The sequence below is a fragment of the Nannobrachium achirus genome (assembly GCF_963921795.1).
Source record: "Nannobrachium achirus genome assembly, chromosome: 14".
Taxonomy (NCBI): Eukaryota; Metazoa; Chordata; class Actinopteri; order Myctophiformes; family Myctophidae; genus Nannobrachium; species Nannobrachium achirus.
The window spans coordinates 22,221,132-22,241,969 of NC_137821.1; the positions used below are offsets into that span (position 1 = coordinate 22,221,132).

General features: G+C 41.4%; 1 protein-coding gene across 4 annotated transcripts in view; it reads right to left on the bottom strand.

Moving 5' to 3' along the window:
* Positions 1 to 20,340, bottom strand: part of phka1a (phosphorylase kinase, alpha 1a (muscle)) — a 55,864-nt gene extending 35,524 nt beyond the window's left edge. For all 4 annotated transcript variants that reach the window (XM_080742074.1, XM_080742075.1, XM_080742073.1 and 1 more), the window contains exons 1-13: positions 20,203 to 20,340; positions 17,534 to 17,692; positions 16,926 to 16,973; positions 16,016 to 16,184; positions 15,506 to 15,588; positions 14,831 to 14,911; positions 12,160 to 12,258; positions 11,740 to 11,886; positions 10,034 to 10,087; positions 8,419 to 8,541; positions 8,218 to 8,313; positions 7,754 to 7,861; positions 7,015 to 7,093 (exon numbers count right to left, since the gene is read on the bottom strand). In XM_080742074.1, the coding sequence (XP_080598200.1) occupies positions 7,015 to 7,093; positions 7,754 to 7,861; positions 8,218 to 8,313; positions 8,419 to 8,541; positions 10,034 to 10,087; positions 11,740 to 11,886; positions 12,160 to 12,258; positions 14,831 to 14,911; positions 15,506 to 15,588; positions 16,016 to 16,184; positions 16,926 to 16,973; positions 17,534 to 17,692; positions 20,203 to 20,280 (1,324 nt within the window). In that variant the 5' untranslated portion in view covers positions 20,281 to 20,340. The remainder of the gene's footprint in view (positions 1 to 7,014; positions 7,094 to 7,753; positions 7,862 to 8,217; positions 8,314 to 8,418; positions 8,542 to 10,033; positions 10,088 to 11,739; positions 11,887 to 12,159; positions 12,259 to 14,830; positions 14,912 to 15,505; positions 15,589 to 16,015; positions 16,185 to 16,925; positions 16,974 to 17,533; positions 17,693 to 20,202) is intronic.
* Between the last annotated feature and the right edge of the window lie 498 nt (positions 20,341 to 20,838).

A 20,838-nucleotide genomic window follows, 5' to 3' on the forward strand; every position in this document is an offset into this window, starting at 1 on the left:
ATGTCCACACAAAGGACAAATAGACTTTACTTGTAAGTTACTTCAGCCCATAGCTTCAGCCATGAATAAACACAACGTGAGTCACAACATACGGCTGACGTAAAACGCATCTACAGAACTACTTTTAGCATCGTAAGGTACATTCACAACATAGCCCATATTATCAAGTCATCCTATATTTTATACCTCTATGATATCAACGCCGCATTTGTTAGACCCACGCTTGCTATTCCAGAAAGATCTGAACGTTATTGGTGCAGTTTGGAGGGGGTCGCTCAACACCTAGCTACTTACAGGAGGTCTATTGATATGCATAGGTACTGTGCAATGCTTGTTTCTTTGTTCAAACATCCCATTGTGATACTAAAGCCTTAAGAGCCTCCCAGACGAATTGCGATGTTGGATCCGATCAGATGTCGTGCCCGGGGGTTTATCGGTGTTCATTTCAAACGACAGCGATCCTCTGTCTTGCGATCGGGCCCGGTATATCCCGCTGTGCCAAATGAAATATCTCAGACCATTACAAATGAGACCGACGTCTCGCGATTCTAGCCACCCACGATCTCGGGGGGGGGGGGGGGGGGGGGGGGGGGGGTGGTGCCATGAGAGACGCGACTATATGAAAATTCCGCCCCCTCAAGAGGCATAAAATCAAGAGTGTTTTTCTCTCTCTCTCTCTTTCTTCACTCACTTTTATTTTTTCTGGCAGTTGATTGAATAAAGAAACAAGGCTCCAGCCTCCACGGATTGAGAAAGTGGCAGCGGTTCTCAAACTATGTGTCCCGACCCAACGTGGGGTCGCGGATGGTGCCATGGGCTCGCACATTGCCGACCAATAGAATAAAAAATAAAGAATGAATAGGTCTATAACCAAGAAACGCTAAAAGTGAAGTTGTTGCGACCAGCGTGAAGCCAACGGACACGTTACCAGCCTACATATAGACCTATACTGTGTAGGCTATAACGTGTATTTGCCCCTTTGCTTTTTTTCCCCTTTTCTTTGTTTGCGCAGCCTCTTAAAGAGTTTTTTTGTATATTTAATGGGCCCAACCACCCTATTCTACCACCCTATTCTATCACCTCTCAAAAAAGCCTTTCCCCACACGTGGGGATATATAATATCGTTATTATATTTATATAAGATAGGCTAATAATATATTTGGCTTGGTCGGAGTCACAAGGTGAGGTTTGGTCTGACATTTAATTACCTTGAGTGCTGCATCTGTGATGTGATGTAGTCCACATTTTGAAGAATTAATCCGGTTTTAGGTGATATGCAATACCCTGACAGTGTAATGGAACTAAATGAAGCATACATGTCCATTTTCCTTTTTGGACAGTTAGTTGAAGGCTTGGATGAGGCGGTGGGACAGTCAGACCGACAGAGTTCAAGTTTATTAATCTCTCTCTCTTTTTTTTTTACTTGGCCTTTGAGCGCGGAGAAAGGCTCACCTGAAAGCATTCTCACTGATTAGGCCTACTTTTACCATCACTGCTCAAATTAACTGTTAATCAGCGTGAATACTTTCAGGTGTGTATCTGATCAATAGGAAAGTGCCCATTACAGCATGACATCAAAGCGACATGTTGCGTGAGAGTTTGAACTTGAACATGAACGACGCGTCCTCTCCCTTTCCACACACACACACACACACACACACACACACACACACACACACACACACACACACACACACACACACACACACACACACACACACACACACACACACACACACACACACACACACACACACACACACACACACACACACACACACACACACACACATCTAGGTCTGTAGTCAACGAGCCAACGACCCAATTAGCGCAGAAGTCCTGCAGCTGCGGTGTTCTGACTCGCTGACATGACCACTCCACTATCCATTCCTGACATTAAACCATTATAGTATTGAGCCTTCTACATTCCCCTTGCACCTCAAAATAATGGATTACTTCTTCAAAATGCGGACTGGATAAAAAGAGGCAGCAACAGGTAATGAGTTATTCTGATCCAGCAGTGGCAGAGAGCAGCAGACTCCTCTCTTTTTTTGGAGTCCTTTGGCAATCTGTTCCCCGACGCACGTCTGACTGGGCTGGGCTGGGCAGCATATACATTTTTAGAAGTGTCTGTCCACAGGGCTGTGAGCTTGTAGATTTGCTGTTTTCAGCGCATGCAACATATGACCCTAGCGACGCACAGTGAGTGCGGTGCGTTGCACTTGCAACTGCTGTCACAGCACTGCTGTGAGCTTGTAGATTTGCTGTTTTCAGCGCACCACTGCCATGCAACATAAATGACCAGTTAAGTTGAATAAATAGCAAATAATACCAAACAACCAAACAAATAATAGCCCGGGCTCTTATATAAAAAATAATAAGGATAATATTAATTGCAAATAAGAAATAACGGCCCAGGCGCTTATACGAACCGTGCGCTTATTTGAAACAGGCGTTTCAAATGGTGATTTACGGTATTATCTTTTATAAATATAAAAAATATATTATATATATATATAATATGGGGAAAGGCTTTCGTGAGGCGTTAGAATACACTGCCTTGTCGTCGCCAAATGACTGCGCAGAAGAAGAAAAAAGAACGCTATAGGCTATAACGTTTTTGAACAAGTGATTACAACAAGGGAGAGAGTAGGCTAAAGTAAAAAGTAAGTAGGCTAATAATAATAATAAAAGTGTAGGCTGTTCTATTGTGAGGTGACCGAATAGCCTACACTCGAGCCTAAAAAAAGGGAGGAGCTGGCTTCATATAATCTCAAGCAATCCCGTGAGCTCATTCAGACGACAATAATTGTAAAGGATTCCTACCCGATGACCCGAAAATATCAAGCTTTTTTGATATTATCGTGAGTGCTCCCGACGAGTCCCGAGGTCATAAAAAAGCTAATTAACATAATCCGATCGTGTCGGGGTACTGTTCAAGCCCAAGACCGATTCCGGGGCCGACCAAACGATTTTCTCGGGGGGTCCTCCCGAAATCTGATCGGGGATCCTCGGCCCCGGGATCGGCTCAATGTGAAGTGGCCTTTAGCGAGGTGCGAATTGGGGGGGTTTGCATGTCAATGCATACAAGTCTGTAACTCTGGACCCTGAAGGGTTCATTTGGTTCCATTTGTACACTGTCAGATATAAAGGGAGACCTTGAAATCTGCTTTGAGAAACACTGCACTAGGCCATTAGATCAATGTATTGTACTGTACTGTTTTATGACAAATTGTAAAATTTACTTTTGTGTCTATTTTAGTCTCACCAATCTAATCTAAGCATCATCTCCTTTATTTCTATACAGGCTGAAGAATTTGATGTCTGAAGAAGAGCAGCTGTACATCCGATCACACCACAATTATGACACCAATAAACGTTGAACATTTGAAAAATATATATGTATATATAATGAGGCAATCTATACACACAAATAGGGTAGGCTATTCTACAGTCTGGAAGATGCTAGACTCCACTCCACTTCCCATTTTCACCAGCAAACCGTTTCCTAAATAAACAAGTTTTGTCAACCTGAAACTTTTTTTTTTTATTACAAATGCCAGAAATGTTATGCAGCTAAACGATATGATATTGCATTTAAATGGGGTTTCATACCAAAATGCTTTAGTGTATGAAACAATACAATATAGCGTTTTCACAATGTTTACAACTTCCCATCATTGTAAGCTTTCAGAGGTCAGAACACATTCAAATAACTTACCACATACAAAAAACATTTACCATTGACTAGATCAAAATGAAATCGAGACATTACAGTTTATGTATATCAAAGCATCATTTTATTAATCATGTTTAGATCATGTCAGTCTTTCATGCAGATCATTAGTGATGGTAACGACTGCTCAGAAAATAAAAGCCTTTTAGTTAGCATTATGTATGCTTTCTTGTTGTGCTCTTCACGAGCGAAGATCAATCCAGATCAACAGTAACAGCGATGATGAAACAAGGTACCTGTATGAGGGTAAAGAATGATTAGATTAGCAGTCATAATAAATGCCTCAGTCTATTGAATACTGCAGTGTTATTCATTTATCGTTAGACCCGCAGCATAGATCATTTAGCAGCTCCAAAATTATTAATCCAGATACAGGGTCGTCGTCATGTTGGCTTGTGTGGACATACTGTGTCAAAATATATATTGTTTTGCCCCAGACATAATTTACCAGACAGTATTATTTACCAGAGAGGCAGAGCGCTAGCCCTGAATGATCAAACAGGTCTGTAAATCAAAAGGACCGTAGTGTTCGGGTTAGTTAAGTGGTCGGGTTAGTTATGAATACAAGTTTTGAGTCTGCTAATCATTATGCTGATTGTAAACTACTGAACTAATAAAATGCCAGTGCCTGTCTCGTATAAATCAGTATCATACATATTCTAAAGCTGGAGAAGTAGGCCTACCGATACTCAGTAATTGTGTCTTGTGATCAAAATGAGAACATTATAATGGTGTAATAAAAAATATACATTTCCAAAGCTGTAAGGCCAGTAAGAGGACTATAACACGGCCGCATGCCAAGCGATACGGTAGCGTTAGTTAAATGTAATTGTTACATGTCTAAATATGTTTGCATTTGTAAATAAAGATGACTTTTTATTTCACTTACCGATTGGAATGTGTAGAGCTTAATCGATCCATGCTGTATAGAGTAAAGATGTTAGTTTGTTTGTTTCAGTTTGTTTACATCTGGGCGCCATTACAGGAAACTGCTGGGCAAAGCGCGTTCTTGTGATGAGGCAAAAAACTCCTCTCCCGCGCCCTCTGCTGGAGAGGAGCCACATTTTCATTAAACCTGAATATGCCTTTAATAGTGTTCGATGTAATAGGCTGTTCGACGCAATAACCCATTTAGACCTTGAACGAATCCGTGTCACTCCTAGATTTTAACCACTTTAAACATTATTTTATGTTTTTGCTATTACAAAATAGCAGATATACAAGCTCACAGCACACTGCGAACTTGTAGATCTGCTATTTTGAAAAATCGTGAAAATGTGTGCAAATCTTTGATTATATATATTTTTAAAGTGAACATTTTGAACTCAAATCTTTACTTCTGGGGCTCCCTGGAACAACATATTTTGAGATGGGGGTCTTGGGGGTCCTTGAGATGAAAATGTTCGAGAACCACTGATTTAGAAGAAGGATTTAGAAGACATTTATAGATTCGGGCCAATATATTCAAAGACTTGCACACATGGGGGGGGGGGGGGGGGGAACAGTATCTCTGTAGCCATTAAACGAAACGGGTTTCTTACATTGATGCTCCTACATCATGCAAGCACCAGTTAAAGTTACTTTCCATCCCTCATATACTGTGTGCACAGTGCACATCCCATAACCCACACACTGCACATCATTTTGGAGCTCATATCTTTGAACGGGTAAGGGCTAGTTTTAATAGATTTTTCAAAGATAGCAGATCTACAAGCTCGCAGTGAACTTGTCTGCTAATAGCTAAAGTATAAAATAATGTTTAAAGCGGTTCAAGTCTAACGGGTTAAACATTCTATCTTTCATTGGCAGAAGAAAATACTTATAATTTGCGTGCATGTGTGGTTTCAGACCCCCAGAGGAAGACCAATTGTGTGAAAAAAGAGAGGAAGAGAGTCATTCTGAGAAAGAAGACATTCTGAGAAAGACGAGAAAAATATAGCGTGAAAAAAGAGAGGAAGAGATAGTGGTTAATACAGCGAAAGAAAGAAAGATGAGAAAAACAATGAGCGGAAACATTGCAACAGGAACAGGAAACCCACCACACACACGCACGCACACACACAGGTTCATACATACACATTGTTGCAGACAGACTTGTGCGTAGAGTAGTTTAAACTATTCAGCTTAGTCACTCGCATAGTTATAAATAATTATATAGTATTGAAATATTTATGATATTTAGATTTTTATATTGTTTTTCAGTGATTTGATTTCATAGCCTGGAATCTAACCTGGTTCTCTGCATTCAGCAGATTTTCATTTCTCACTTCGGCATTTTAACATTTTCTCACTTGAGTAGCGAACAAAGCAATCAGTCTGGATTCAACCCTGGTTATGTTTTACTATGAATTAATTAAACAGTTTTAGTTTAGTTTCTATTTAGTTTAAGGCTTAGCTTTAATTTCTCAGGTACATTACAGTATGTGAGGAAAGCCTTGGTTTATAGAAGCTGAATCATGTAGGATGAAATGGCATCAAATATGATGGTGGACAAATTAAAACCAAGGATCATTTTACATGCAATTCAATTTCGGTTTCAGAGCACAGCATTGACGGCGTCAAGTAGAAATGTCAGTTTCTTTTTAATCTTACGATAAGGGGACTGGTTTGGATTGATTAAAGCTGCAATAAACGAGGATATGAACCCAGATCACCATGTGAGCACGAAAATGTCTCTTTAGCTACAGTATAAGGGAGAGCCTGTTTGGGAAGGCAAAACATGTACTCTTTTCAACCAGTAGGGGTCCCACAGGATCTAAATGTCTCAATAGAAGAGCTGGTTAGTTGTTTTAGTTATACTGTATCATCAACACACCCGACCATATAGATTGGTAAAAGAAGAAAAACGTATGGGTTAATACCACCACACATGATGTTTCCAGCATCAGCTCTTCATCAAACTTTTGAAACAGGTGGAAATACATTGTTATGGGAGCATGTTATAGTGTGCAGACTTTAGCATTTTCTTTTCACTGATGTAATGTATCGTTCAGTAATCTACAGCTGGATCTGTTGGTGCGCCTGTAGAGGCACGTTATATAACATGTGACCAGTTTGGCTCTCTGCCAGCCATCCTTGCGGCAGACAACCATCATAATCTATGACAGATGACCTTTCTGTTTTAGTAGCTTAAGCCCTATTTTATGCTACAACACGTATGATGTGTTGTGCAGTAGATCACTATGTTAGCTACTTTTAGACAACTTTCACCTGATATGCCCAACATAGAGAACGCTAGGTTAAAAGTTGTTAGAACATGTGTAGACATGCCCACCCACCCTGTACGACAACATCAGGCTTGGGGATGGTGGAGAATCTCCTGTTCAGTGGGTCGATCTCTCCAGGGGCAAGGAAACCCTGTAGCACAAAGAAACACATTAGCTTGTTACAACAATAACAGAGAATCTTGTATTCAACCTCTGGAGTTATCACAACCACATTTGATATTGTTACAGTTTAATTGCATCAGATGATGCATCAGCATCATGTATTATATAACATGTATTATTAACACAGAAGGATTGTGTTTCGCAATCATATTATCAGCTATCAGCAATCACCAGATTTTAAAACCGGGTAGTGACCTTGTAGTGCTTAATTTTTATACTAGAAGCATAATGCCAATTTTTTCACTTTTTATGTTCAGCATCTGGAGTTGAATCTGACGTATGACTTGAAAATGTGGCTCCTGTACGGAGCAGGTTGGCAGTGTGCATGCATATTATTTTGTATTGTTGATGTGCACTTGTTTGACTACACACCTGCTTTTAAGGTACAGTAGGTGTGCAGACGTTTTTTTAAACAAAACATGTATGGTTATTTATTTATTTTATCAGGGACAAAGAACATTAATCAACACGTCAGTTTTAACATCAGTGTAAATCGGACAGAGTTAGCCAGAAGCTAATTTTCATGTATGTTTTTTCAGCAACGCCTGCACAGTCACACACATACAACATGGATTGACTGACTATGTTTCAGGTTTCAGTGTAACAGGACTGATAAGTGATTCCTCACCTCAGACAGTAGGTTTCCCAGTACGTACAGAGACTGGCCCCATTTCAGAGGACACTTCCCCATAGGAATCCTCTCCACAGTGTGAGGACTCATGTACTCCTCCTCCACCTGAACACATCACAACACAGCAGGAATAAGGTAGAAAAGACATGACAATGAAAGTGACATAGAAGCATTGTTTTTATGTGACTTTATTGTGATTGAATTAAGATTTAATCTGTTATTTTATTTAGCAACAAGGGACACACTTGAAAAACGCTGCAGAATCCTCAAAATCTCAATAAAAACGACTTAGCATCAGCTAGATAACAAGCTATAATCTAGAGTAAACAGATGTTAAAGCCTGATTTATACTTAGTTGAGCTCAGGTGTCTCACGGCAAAAATAGCAGATCTACAAGATCACAACATGTTGCATTGCAACGTGTTGTGAGCTTGTAGTAAAACAAGCGTTAACGTTCTGACCTTGTCAGCAGGGACACTGTAGAGCTCTGGTACCAGCCTTATTCCATCCTTCTGTTTGATCAGAATGCCTTCCAGAGCTTCCTGGTACTCTTGAACCTGGGTGGACAGGAAATATACAACACAATGAACATGTGTTTACCCTGAAAAACCAAGATTGTATCAATAGTATGTGAAAGATAATGCATGCACACACAAGATTACCTGTTCAGGGCTGTTGATGAAGATCCCATCCAGTATGAGGTACGTCCAGAACAGAGGCCACTCACACTCAATGTTCTCAAACAGTTTGAGCTCTGCTGACTCATAGTACAGACGGTTAGGGTCCTGGGAGGGAGGGAGATAAAGAGATGAAGAATGGATAGTTGAGGTAGAGTGAAAGAGAGAGATGGGCCGAGGGGGAAAAAGGAAAAAATGGGAAACCAACACATACACAGAGGAAGACAGAGAAAGAAAGGATGACGTGTGTGTGTGTGTGTGTGTGTGTGCGTGCGTGCGTGCGTGTGTGTGGGTGTGTGTTTGTGTGTGTGTGTACATGCGTGCGTGTGTGCGTGCGAGTGCGTGCGTGCATGCGTGAGAGAGAGAGAGAACGAAAGACTGTTTGCTCTACCGCAGCCGCTTCTCAGAGGAAGTAACCTTATGTCCATTTCCTGTTTCAACAGGCCTAGACTTTTGTTGTGCCCAAACTTTTTTTTTTTTTTTTTTTCAAGAACAATAACTATAATTTCAAGTTTTAAATCCTTATGGTTTTAGTTTCAGCACAGACTGATCATTTCTGAGCTACTTGCTCTGATAAGGCAAACCCCTCACTGAAAACGGGTCCCAGGTCCTAATACAGACAGTACAAACACTTAACAGATCCATTAAAGCAACCAGCAACTGCGACATAGAGAATCTTGCTTAAAAGCATGCCTCAGTGGTAGCTGTTCTCGCACAATTACTACTGGCTGATTAGCTACTCACACAATAACACACGTTAGTTCTGCCACTGTGCATTTATAAGAAGTCCTCAAATGACCTCAACACTGGGTGTTAAGGAGATGCTTTTTAGGAGCAGCAGGTTCTGTAAATACATCCGATAGCTTTTATAGTATAAGTTTATCCCCATTTGAGACGCATGCATATTGGACTGTGAGTGTTGTACTACATTACTATACACTACTCTATGTACAGTACATATAAAATGTCTTGAGACTTTTGGCAATATAATAAAATGTAATTGAAAAGCTTAAATCAGAGTCTTTAAGGTCTGACTGTATGGAATGGAAATTTATTTTAAAATGGATATTTAGCATCCCTAGCCCATTTGATTGTCCGAATAGCTACTGTAGATAGACAACAGTTAGAAACGGCTATGCCCATTGGGCCTTGTGGTGTAGTGTTACCATCAATGGTTAGGATTACAAATAACTCTAGGTTTGAATTACACATGGTTAGGTTTAGGTACAGTATATGGTTAAAAGGTGGTTGAATTTAGGCATTAGGTATTACATTCAGTCATGGCTTTAGTTCATTCAATTATAATTCATTCATTATCAATCTTAGTTTAGGGACTGTTCGTATGGTTTTGTATATAGGAAAGACTTTGGTGTGGTTATGGTTAGGGTCACAAACTGAGATCAGTTTTGGTTTCTACAGACTGCTGATAGCTTAATAGTGTTTCCTTTAACAATACAAACTAAATGACTAAAATGCTATCAGCCAGCATACTTGAAGTTTCATTGTCAACTAACATCACATGGGAATGAGAATGTTGTACACCAGCTGAACATACACAACCATAGTTTTGACTTTTGAGAATAGAGAATGTTTTGTTTACCTCTTTAGGGGTTTTGTGTCCGTCTCTGAGAAACCTGCAGCAGCCGTACCGACCCTGAACAGACACAGAAAACCGGAGGACAGGGTTTTATATGAAGCGATTAACTATAGACGGTTGCAACTGTAAACATCAAATTATAATTCCAATAGCAGATGCTCTATTCCATATTACACAGTGTGTAAGATCAGAGTAAATGGCATGAACCGCAGTCAAAATATTACATGGTAAATGGTAATGTAAATAGAGTGCAAAGAAAGCAATTAATTAAGTAGGATAGGATACCAAGTAAACATCAAAATTGGCAACTACGATGTTTTCACTAAATAGCATTCTCAATATGTATGGACAAGCAAATACTGTGTCTCTCTAAAATAAATAATATATACAGTACATACAACATGTGAACAAGTAACCAACATACATTTGCCAAAGTACAGTACATGCATCTATCAAAAATAGGCAACAAGAAGTGAGACGTTCTGCTAAAACTACTGGTGACATATTTTATTTTCTGGACAAAAAGTGTATTTTAGATGTGGGGGGCTCAGACGAGTGTTCCCGCTAAGGAAAATAGGCTATCAACATCTTAGAACAGTCATTGTTTTGGTGAGTAGTGAACTGTAACTATGACGAGAGGCTGAGCAGCTTGGGCTACCGTGGCTGTGAGCGCAAGCCCCGTTTGGTTTGAACCGATTCCGATTCTTTTTCGGTTCCCCCTATCGGTTCCGGGTAGAACCGGTTCCTATAACGGTTCCGGAAGTTCTCATATACTATATACTATATATATATATATATATATATATATATATATATATATATATATATATAGATAGATAGATATATATAGCATATGTGTATATATAGATATTTGTCTTTCATAATTATTATAATAAAGTGATTCCCTGATTACTACAGCAACTTGTATAACTACTATTTCAACTTAACCACAATAACAATGGAATGCATGGTTAAGGGTGGACTTTCAAATAGTGGAGAATACATGGTTATTTAACAATGAATAGCCGATCTAAGATCTATAAGCTCACAACGCGTCGCACGCAACGTGCTGTGAGCTTGTAGATCGGCTAGTCTTTCGTTGTCATCATCATCCCAGCTGCTACCAGTGTGAAAGCTGAAAGGAGCTGACTGTTGCTAGTTCTAGTTATTCACAAAACCTCAGAAAAACGTTGCGTCCGTCATATGCAACACCATGAATGAAGTACAAGCCGAGTGAATTGGACATTGCGCTACGTGGTTAGCAGCTAGCTGCTAGGCTACTGAAGAAAGTGAAACGGCAGGCGGCAGCTGCAGTCACTGGTACAGAGTTTAGGAGACTGCACATTTGCAGGAAAGGATTGCACTGCATTTCGTTCACTTTGTTTGCATTCTTTTTTTCCTCTCTTGTAAAGTGCAACCACAATCATGAGTAGTTTTGCTGCTGCGCTAACGTTAGCTCCGTCTGTCTTGAAGGATACTAGCATTCTGATCCTCGTTCAGCTGTCGTAGACTCTGCTTTGAGTGGGCGTATCCGCCTCGCTCTCACATGTAGCGAGACGTCACCACAGTCGCTTCCAATGCACACAGCTGGGCCAAATGAACGTTCATGAGAAATTCCAGGAACCGTTATAGGAACCGGTCATAAGACCAGAATAATTATTATGTATGAGACCATGAAGATGTACTGCATTCACTTTCATGTCACTGACCTGTAGCTTGGAGATGATCTCCTCTTTAGTGATGTTGACCAGGTTGAGGTCCTCCACAGCGAAGGCAGGGTAGGAGATGATGGCCAACACGCCTGCGTCCACCTCCTTAGATATGGACGCCTTGGGCAGCATGGAGGTCAGGATGGACTGACACACAGGAAGAAAGATGGAGAGAGAGACTTAATGTTTGCATTTCATCCAACACTTAAGACCGTCTCTGTCTTGATTTGTTGACCAAAAATGATGATGCACACCAGCAAATTAAACATATATATTGTTGTTTTTGTATTTCTTATGAATGGGTCAATCTGGGAACCCATCAGCAAAAAAGAAAAAAGAAGGGGCAATCTATCTTGAGATTATGAATGGGTGGATAAGTGCATGTGGCAGTACGTCGTGAGTGACAGTGTTTGTGTGTACCTGACAGTGCTGGATGTCATCGACCAGTGCGTGCACCACGGAGCTGGGCCCTCCTTCAGCTCCAAACAGGTTGAGGTCATCGAGGGCCTCCAGGGCTGCCTGCAGGGCACAGACAAACACCACAACACCAGGATTACATGACAGCAGAGGATGGCACGTGGGCAGAGAGAAGCCCTCTGGGGATCAGAAGGTCACTGGTTTGTCCCCATGCACCACCGGTTCACTCAGGGACACTAAACCCCTAATTGGTCCCTGGGCGCCGTATTAATGACATCCACAGAGATAGTTGGGATGAGTAAAATGCAGAGGACAAATTCTACATTTGAGCAAAATAAATGAACTGTAGAAAATACCCCAACAGTTGCTGTGAATTTGCGGAACTACTTGGCGATCATAATCTGTAGTTGTATGCTTTTGTGCTGAATATCAGCATGGCTGTGATTATGTTCAGCACTCAGCCTGTAGTCATCATGCTTAATGACTGGATCACAGCTACGAATAGACTTTTTGGTTACCACCGCGCTCTGACTCTACTGGTGCGGTATCCGTTTAAATCAACATGTAGAAGGAGGAGGATGGATCGCACACAGTGGCAAGAGTTGTTTTTCTTTATTGTTGCATTTGCATGGATGAGAAACAAACGTTTCGGCTGTAAGCCTTCTTCAGTGTTGGCTGTAAGCCTTCTTCACACTGAAGAAGGCTTACAGCCGAAACGTTTGTTTCTCATCCATGCAAATGCAACAATAAAGAAAAAACAACTCTTGCCACTGTGTGCGATCCATCCTGGATCACAGCTACGGACATTACAGTACAACAGCACTCCCTCTGTTGTGATATTGTTTACTGAACTCTAATAAAAAAAAAAAAAAACATTTGGTGAAAATAGGTGAAATTGATATTTTTAAAATCTATCGCTATTTGACATGAAGCAAAGCACACTGTTATCAGGCTTAGGTGATTAAGAGGAGCAGAGGAAAGAGGGCAACAATATAGTATTGTATAGAACGGATAACACAGCAAAAGATGAGTTCAAATCCCAGCTCAGAGAAGAATAGACAAAAGCATAATATAGTAAAATAGTATAGTATAGAATCGTATAGTATGTAGAATAGAATATACAGTAATAATGGCAGAGTATGGTTTCAAATCCCGTCTCCGATAAGAACGGACAAAAGCATCAAGCAGAATCATACAACACAGAACAGATAACAGCACAACAAACAACCCAGCATGGGCTCAGAGCTCCCGGCTCATGTTATGTTGCTGCTGTCAACACCACTGATGATGAATGCAACCTCCTGACAGAGCGAGCAGGGAATGTACCACTGTAGTTCCCCTTTCCATTAAGTCTGAAATTAGCCTGTGTGTGCATGTGTGTGTGCAAGTGTGTGTGTGTGTGTGTGTGTGTGTGTGTGTGTGTGTGTGTGTGTGTGTGTGTGTGTGTGTGTGTGTGTGTGTGTGTGTGTGTGTGTGCGCGCGCGGTGTGTGTGTGTGTGTGTGTGTGTGTGTGCGCTGTGCACTAGGTTATGTTGACCTGAATGAGAGTGCATTCTTGGAAACCTCAGAGGTTCTACTACTACTGTATGAACCTGATACCTTCACAACCAAGGCTAACACGGGGCATGCCATGCGTGTGTGTGTGTGTGTGTGTGTGTGTGTGTGTGTGTGTGTGTGTGTGTGTGTGTGTGTGTGTGTGTGTGAGTGTGTGAGAGAGAGAGAGAGAGAGAGAGAGAGAGAGAGAGGCTGGCAGCAGTTGCAGGTATATCAAAGTGTTAATTATCTCTTCAGTCATCCATGAAACATTGGATTCTCAGCTGCCCAACAGTGCTCTCTCTCTCTGTCCCTCATTCTCTCTCTCTCTCTCTCTCTCTCTCTCTCTCTCTCTCTCTCTCTCTCTCTCTATGTTCTATCATTGAGACTCGGGGTCTGTGCAAAGGTCACATGTGATAACTGCACAGTGGTTTCCATGCTAGCAGTAATTGTGTTCAGAATCAAAAGCATGTTGTATAGACAGATGCTCTCTCCACTCTACTTATGTGACTGCTTACCTTGTTGTTTATTGACTAAGGGTCATGCTTTCTCTGCTCATTCTGAACTCTGGGTAAGGTATGCGTAATTTGTCATTTTAAAAGGCATTATGCATGCTGGTTTGCACAATCAACATTTGGAGGCCCTTGATGACCTCAAATGAATATAGTGGAGATTCACACAGACAGTTTGATATCATCTGGATTTACCTGAATGCTAAGAGCATCGCCACGATGCATTTATGATGTACATTTTGTCACCAGCTCATCTCCACGCATACATCCGCTCTGTCTGAGAATTGTCGCAACCCAAATCTTTATAACATGTGTTTATAAGCCTATAAAGACAACACTAAGTTTGATATTTTTCAGAAAGAAATTGGTTCTTTCCAACTTGCAAGCACCAAACGTTGGACCAGCTCCGGTTTAGTACCAACAGTCTTGGTATTTCGACAACACAGTCACTACTTTAATTTCACAAATGCCTTCTTTTCTTTTTGAATTGATAAGAGTGTACAGTATGATGAAGAGCTCTTACAACTCTGTGGGACGACTCTGGGGAATTCCGAGTAAACTAGAAGACATTAAACTGTCTTTATGAATCTCCACCATTGGTGTGTGTCATTGTGTGCATTCATACCGACCTTGGCCATGCCTATGGAGCTGGCATTCAGTTCGGTGATGCCCTGGTTCGTCTTGTCCCCTCTTTCCCACATCCCATAATCCTGTGGGACACCAGAAGGAGACAAAGTATTGTCATGACAACACAACCTACTTTTAAAACATGTGAATACGTCAATTTATGGCCCCAGTTTGGCCTCAAGTACCCTTATCCTGCTTTCCTTTTTAACCCTCCCCCCAATTTAGTCATCATGCCAATTCCCACCCACAGTCCACACTCGTGTAGTTCTTGTCACTACTGTCTCTACAGTTGGTCATGTGGGTGCAGACAACCACGTGTCTTCTACGATACACATGAAGTCAGCATCGGCTTCTTTTCACCTGACAGTGAGGAGTTTCATCAGGAGGACCTAACACATGTGGAGGAACACGCCATTCCTTCCAGTTCCTTTCCCCACTGAATAAACTGCAGCAGTTGCTAGTGCAGCAACATAGATCACCCATCCCTGCCGGCTTCCCCACCCTTTGTTCGAGAGCCCAGCCAAGCCACAGACAACAGAGGATTGAAACCTTTCCACAGTGGTGGGCAGGACGGTGCAAAACAGTCGCCATTTTCCGTGCCCCGTATCTCTCCCAGCTCTCCAACTGTTTGAATGGACGTGCAACATGTTGGGGGTTATTATGCAAAGAATGCTTACAGCAACTTTGTAGGCAGCCTCTATGTAGAACATCAGGTTCTGAACCACATCCACTTCGTCTAGCGTGTAGACAATATGGAGACCTGGAATAAAAAGTGCACACACACCGAATCGTTTTATAGGCAAACAGATCGATACTCACTCTTTTCTGTTATGTGACAACTGTGCATACAGTATATATAAATATGAATCTGTTGTTTAAACTAGTAGCAGATGTATTCAAAGTGATGATGATATTGGACCATGCAAGGAGCATTATGCATTTTAACACAGGCATTATCTGTGTTATATTCCAGTCACATGAGACCACACGATCAATACCCTGAGCATTCAATCTGAGACTAAAAGCATTTCATTTGCCTCACATCGTTTAACTGCTGTTTCACTGGAACAACGCCAATGAAAGGGATGATCTGCCACACACAAACACACACACACACACACACACACACACACACACACACACACACACACACACACACACACACACACACACACACACACTCTCACCTGAGGCCGTCATCTGCGCGAGGAAGAGGAGGAACAGAGAGGTGGCGTCCACCTGCAGATGTCCCCACTGGTCATCAGCCACCACCGTCCCACAGGTCCTGGTGTTGTACTTGGCATGCAGCGAGTCCGACGTACTCTTACTGTACTTAAACTTCTCCACCTTGTCCAGCTGTGGGAGGCGGAGAGTTAGAGGTAGGATCTTTGGGTGGATGGACGGATGAATGCATACATGGATGAGAAAAATTACAGATGGATGGATGATGGAGTGAGTGGAGGAATGTGTCGTGGAATTCGGATCAATAAGTAATCGATGAGGCAATTAGGAGAGCAGACAATATTCTAGGTGCTGATGGTTATGCATTATGTACATGATATCATGAAGAACAGTACAATAACACTTCAGGTCAGTGGTATGGTAGTTCTGCCAAGAGGCACAAGTCACAGATCACAGTTATACTGTTGCTGCTTCAAGGACGAGCTGAACCATAACAAGATACGCTGTAACAAAACATTAGCTATCAGGCCCAGTGGAGTCATTTAGACTCTTACAAGGTACCAAATATCATAATGTATTTCAGAAGTACTATAAGAGATGGTAAGATATAAATGTTATACATATGCAGCCATATCATTTCTTCCTCAACTGTATGGGTAGGTAGGTAGATTGAGGGATTGATTGACTGATATATTGATGGTAGAGGCCGATTGGCTGGTTTGGGAATCGTTTCTTTCTGCAACCTTGTGTGCACACAAAGTCTCAATTTTTGTATCCAAATAACTGGTCAAACACACTCCATTTTAATTTCTCACCAGGGGAAATTAGCCACTGTCCTAAATCTGTGAATATGTGTGTCAGAGAAAGAACATGATTAGTTTGAATGGAAAGATTAGCACCATTGACATACTGTACCTGTCTCATTATGCACTGAAGAATCCCTCTCATTAGTTTCACCACACTCTAGAGGGGAACACAGACACAGTCACATTTGCAACACAGCATCCTCTGTAAGCAGGCACAGAAATATGACACTACTGTACTCCATGCCAAATGGAACGCTCTCTCAGCACAGAGGAAGGACACAGACGTGAGCACGGGCACACCCACACACATATAACCCCTGACTGTGCTCTGCCTGCAGGACAGGCAAGATACAATCCCTGCGCCTGGACCATATACTCAAACCAGGGGTGGGAAACCTTTTTGGCTTACATTTTCACCCATTTGTCAGAAGGTGAAGAAAAGTAGAACCTCTATCGTTTTTTCATCATATGCTGCTAATTTGAATAACACCATTATAGAATGAGGTAATCATCTAAAAATAAAACCTAAAAGATGGAGACAGGTGGAGAGACAGGTGTTATGGAAACGGTTGTTTTTAATCCGACTCAATTAATCTCAGCAGTAGTAGCCCAATCTGATCACCATGTGGATCAAAAATAGGTGTTTAAATTCTAAACATGCACACACAGGGATGCACACACACAATCACTCTCACACACACTCGCACACACACCTACCTGCTCCAGTTCGTAGGCCTTGGCCTTGTCCTCATCTCGATCAGCGTTCTTCCTGTAAGCCAGACTGAGAGCCCAGACTGACAGGATGCTGTAGACGTTGTCTCTGATCCAGGCATGAGGCTGCTCTGTACTGGCTGGTAGTAACCCTGTCACTGGGTCCTAGACAAGACAAAAACACATAGTAACTCTGTTAGTTACTGGGTCCTAGACAGAATTAAACACACAGTAACCCTGTTACTGGGTCCTAGACAGAAAGAAACAAACTGCAGCACTGTTACTAGGTCCTAGACACAATAAAACATACAGTAATGCTGTTACTGGGTTCTAGACAAGACAACACACACACACACAGCAGCACTGTTACTGGGTCCTTGACACAATAAAACAAACTTTTCTTGAAATGTGTGCTCTGAACAGGATTTTCACCCCAACCTTATGAAACCTTATGTCTGTTGCATGGCCCAAATCCATCATAATCCAATATGTGATGTGTTCTCTGTGTGTGTGCGTTACATGCTACTACCATCATCATCACCATCCCTTGCTGCCTGCTGTTATGACATAACAGGCTTGCATGAGTTTGGGAATCGGTTGATCTGGATTGGAGACACGCTACAGTGCAGTGGTTTAATCTCCTCACAGCAGGACAGATGGAGAGGGTTTAAGTTAGGGAGGACAGAAATCATGCACACTTGTGTGCTCATGTGTGTCTATCTTGAGCTACAGTATTCATCTCGCAAGCTGCTAGAATTATCATCAGCGCCAAATGTATTGTGTGTGTATGCAGCACACTGCCAGTAGGCCACAGAGGTGCCTCCACTAATTTCCCCAACCTCATCTCCAAATACAGTATGATCCACCAATGCTCTCACTATCCGACTGTACACTTTCTGTCTACTCACCGTGTATCAGAGGTGGGCTGAGGATGCCGCCAAAATGTACAGTACATGCCGGTGACATCATTGTCAGGGATTTGTCTATTTATTTGTCTTTTACCCATTATCATTATTGGATTCACTGTACAGAACTCAACATGCAATGTTCACAACTAGCTTAGGCCACATTTTACAACTGAAGGACACAGCAGTCTAAGCATGGGGGCTATGGGATTCACCTACAAATAGTTACAAAGTAAAGCCACGGTGCTTCATTTGTGCTGCTGTGCTGAGTGCCCTGACTTATAACTATTTTTAATTGAAATATATAAATAAAAGATTTTCAGTTGTGCACAATGCTGACATTTCAACTAAGCAGCTGGTGATTCATGAAAGTGGCTGTGAACTCGTTTCTAACATGTAGACCCTTCACTATATTGCACCTTCATCTTTTTAGGGCAGTTGTGGCTTTATTTCACACAGGACATTGTAGAGACAGGAAGCTAAGGACAAACAGGGGAAAACACATGAAACACAGGTTTACAGTCAGAATCAAACCACAGACATTGAACTGTTGATGTCCCTTACTTACTGATCTTTTAACTCATTTTAGTTATAGATCATCTTCTCAAAGTGTTGAAGTTTTGTCTACATTATTCTTCAAAGAAACATTTTCTGGGAAGAATAATGTAATTTGACAATAAGGAGTTGACTGTCAGGGCTGTGGTTTTTGTCTGGATCCAATTCAAACATGCACTCAGAAGTGGTGTGTGGACCCCTTTTGCGAGATGTTTCTACTAGTGGTCCAAATAAAATAAATGCGTTACATTCCAGAGAACTGAGTCAAGTCCAATGCTAGACCAGAATGCATGATCAGAATGGTTGTCCTGTTTACAGCATAAAAGGGATTGTATGTATGATGTCAGATGTGATAGATGTCATAGGATTTTCACATAACGAATAACTGAGTACCGGTAAGCATGTTTGGGGTCTCACAGCATCTCTCCATATACAGTACATGGATCTCCATACAGTATATGGGTAACTGGTCCGATATACAGTACATCACTGGTCAGACGGCCAAGACATTTGTCGCCCTGAGGAGTCTTACTAGTTTTAAAATCCATTAAATCAATAAGTTTGATTAACTGTTAACGTGCACCCCTATCTATTTAATACATCTCATTACAACCATCAGACAGTTGGAGGGATTTACACTCCAGTCTTTACCTATCTAGTTACTAATAGGGTTCTAGGAAATGACTGGAGAGGAGAGGAAGCTATTCTAGTCTGCTGGGTTCATGTAACTGCTGTAAGGAAAACAGTGTGTGTGCGTGTGCGTGTGTGTGTCTCATTCAGCTGTAGAATGATGAATGGCATGGCATGTGAGTGCACGTGCATGCATGCATGTGCGTGCAAAGAAATGTTTAACCAACTGAACCATGATGGTGACACAAAAGCTATTAGCCTACTACTACATTGTCAGTAATACATGCTTTATGAAAGTTATACAGCAATTACAAGAACTGTCTACAGTGTGTGTGTGTGTGTGTGTGTGTGTGTGTGTGTGTGTGTGTGTGTGTGTGTGTGTCAGTGCAGAGTTGAAACGGCTGAATACAATTTAACACACAACACACACACACACACACACACACACACACACACACACACACACACACACACACACACACACACACACACACACACACACACACACACACACACACACACACACACACACACACACACACACACACACACACCAACAACAACAACAACAACAACAACACTCACTTGGTACTTCAGGATGGTTTGATGAACGATGCGAGCATAGTTGTCGAGTTTCACGCCCGAGTTACTTCTGCTTCTCATGTTTGATGGAACGATCGATCCTCACAAAACAACCCAAACAAACTAAACTTTACATTCATGAAAGCACAGCCATGACTTCTCCTGTCCAGAACCCAAACAGCAGCACGGCGTCGGGCGAACTTTTTGAAACGTGGTGTGTGAATATAAATGAATTATTGTGACAAGCGAACCGACAGAGCCGTGTGTGGAACTGGGCGGTTACTAAGCTCACGTCACTAGATGTAAAGTACATTTACTCAAATACTCTACTTACGTTACTTAAGTCTTCTTGTACACTTCCGAGGTAGGCCTACTTTATTTGAGTAGCTATTCCAATACTTGTACTTCTATTCCACTTTGACTACATGATCTTGGAGAAAAAAATATTGTACTTTTACTCCACTGCACAAATATTTGAAAACTATACTAACTAGTTATAGTCATAGCAAGTTACTTTGCATATAATATTAAATAAAACTTAAAACAAAAAACATAAAACACACTTTTATATAGCCCTATTTTATACCAAGGCTGTTTGAAAATAGCTCACAACGGTGAGCGTGTAGAGCTACTTTTACT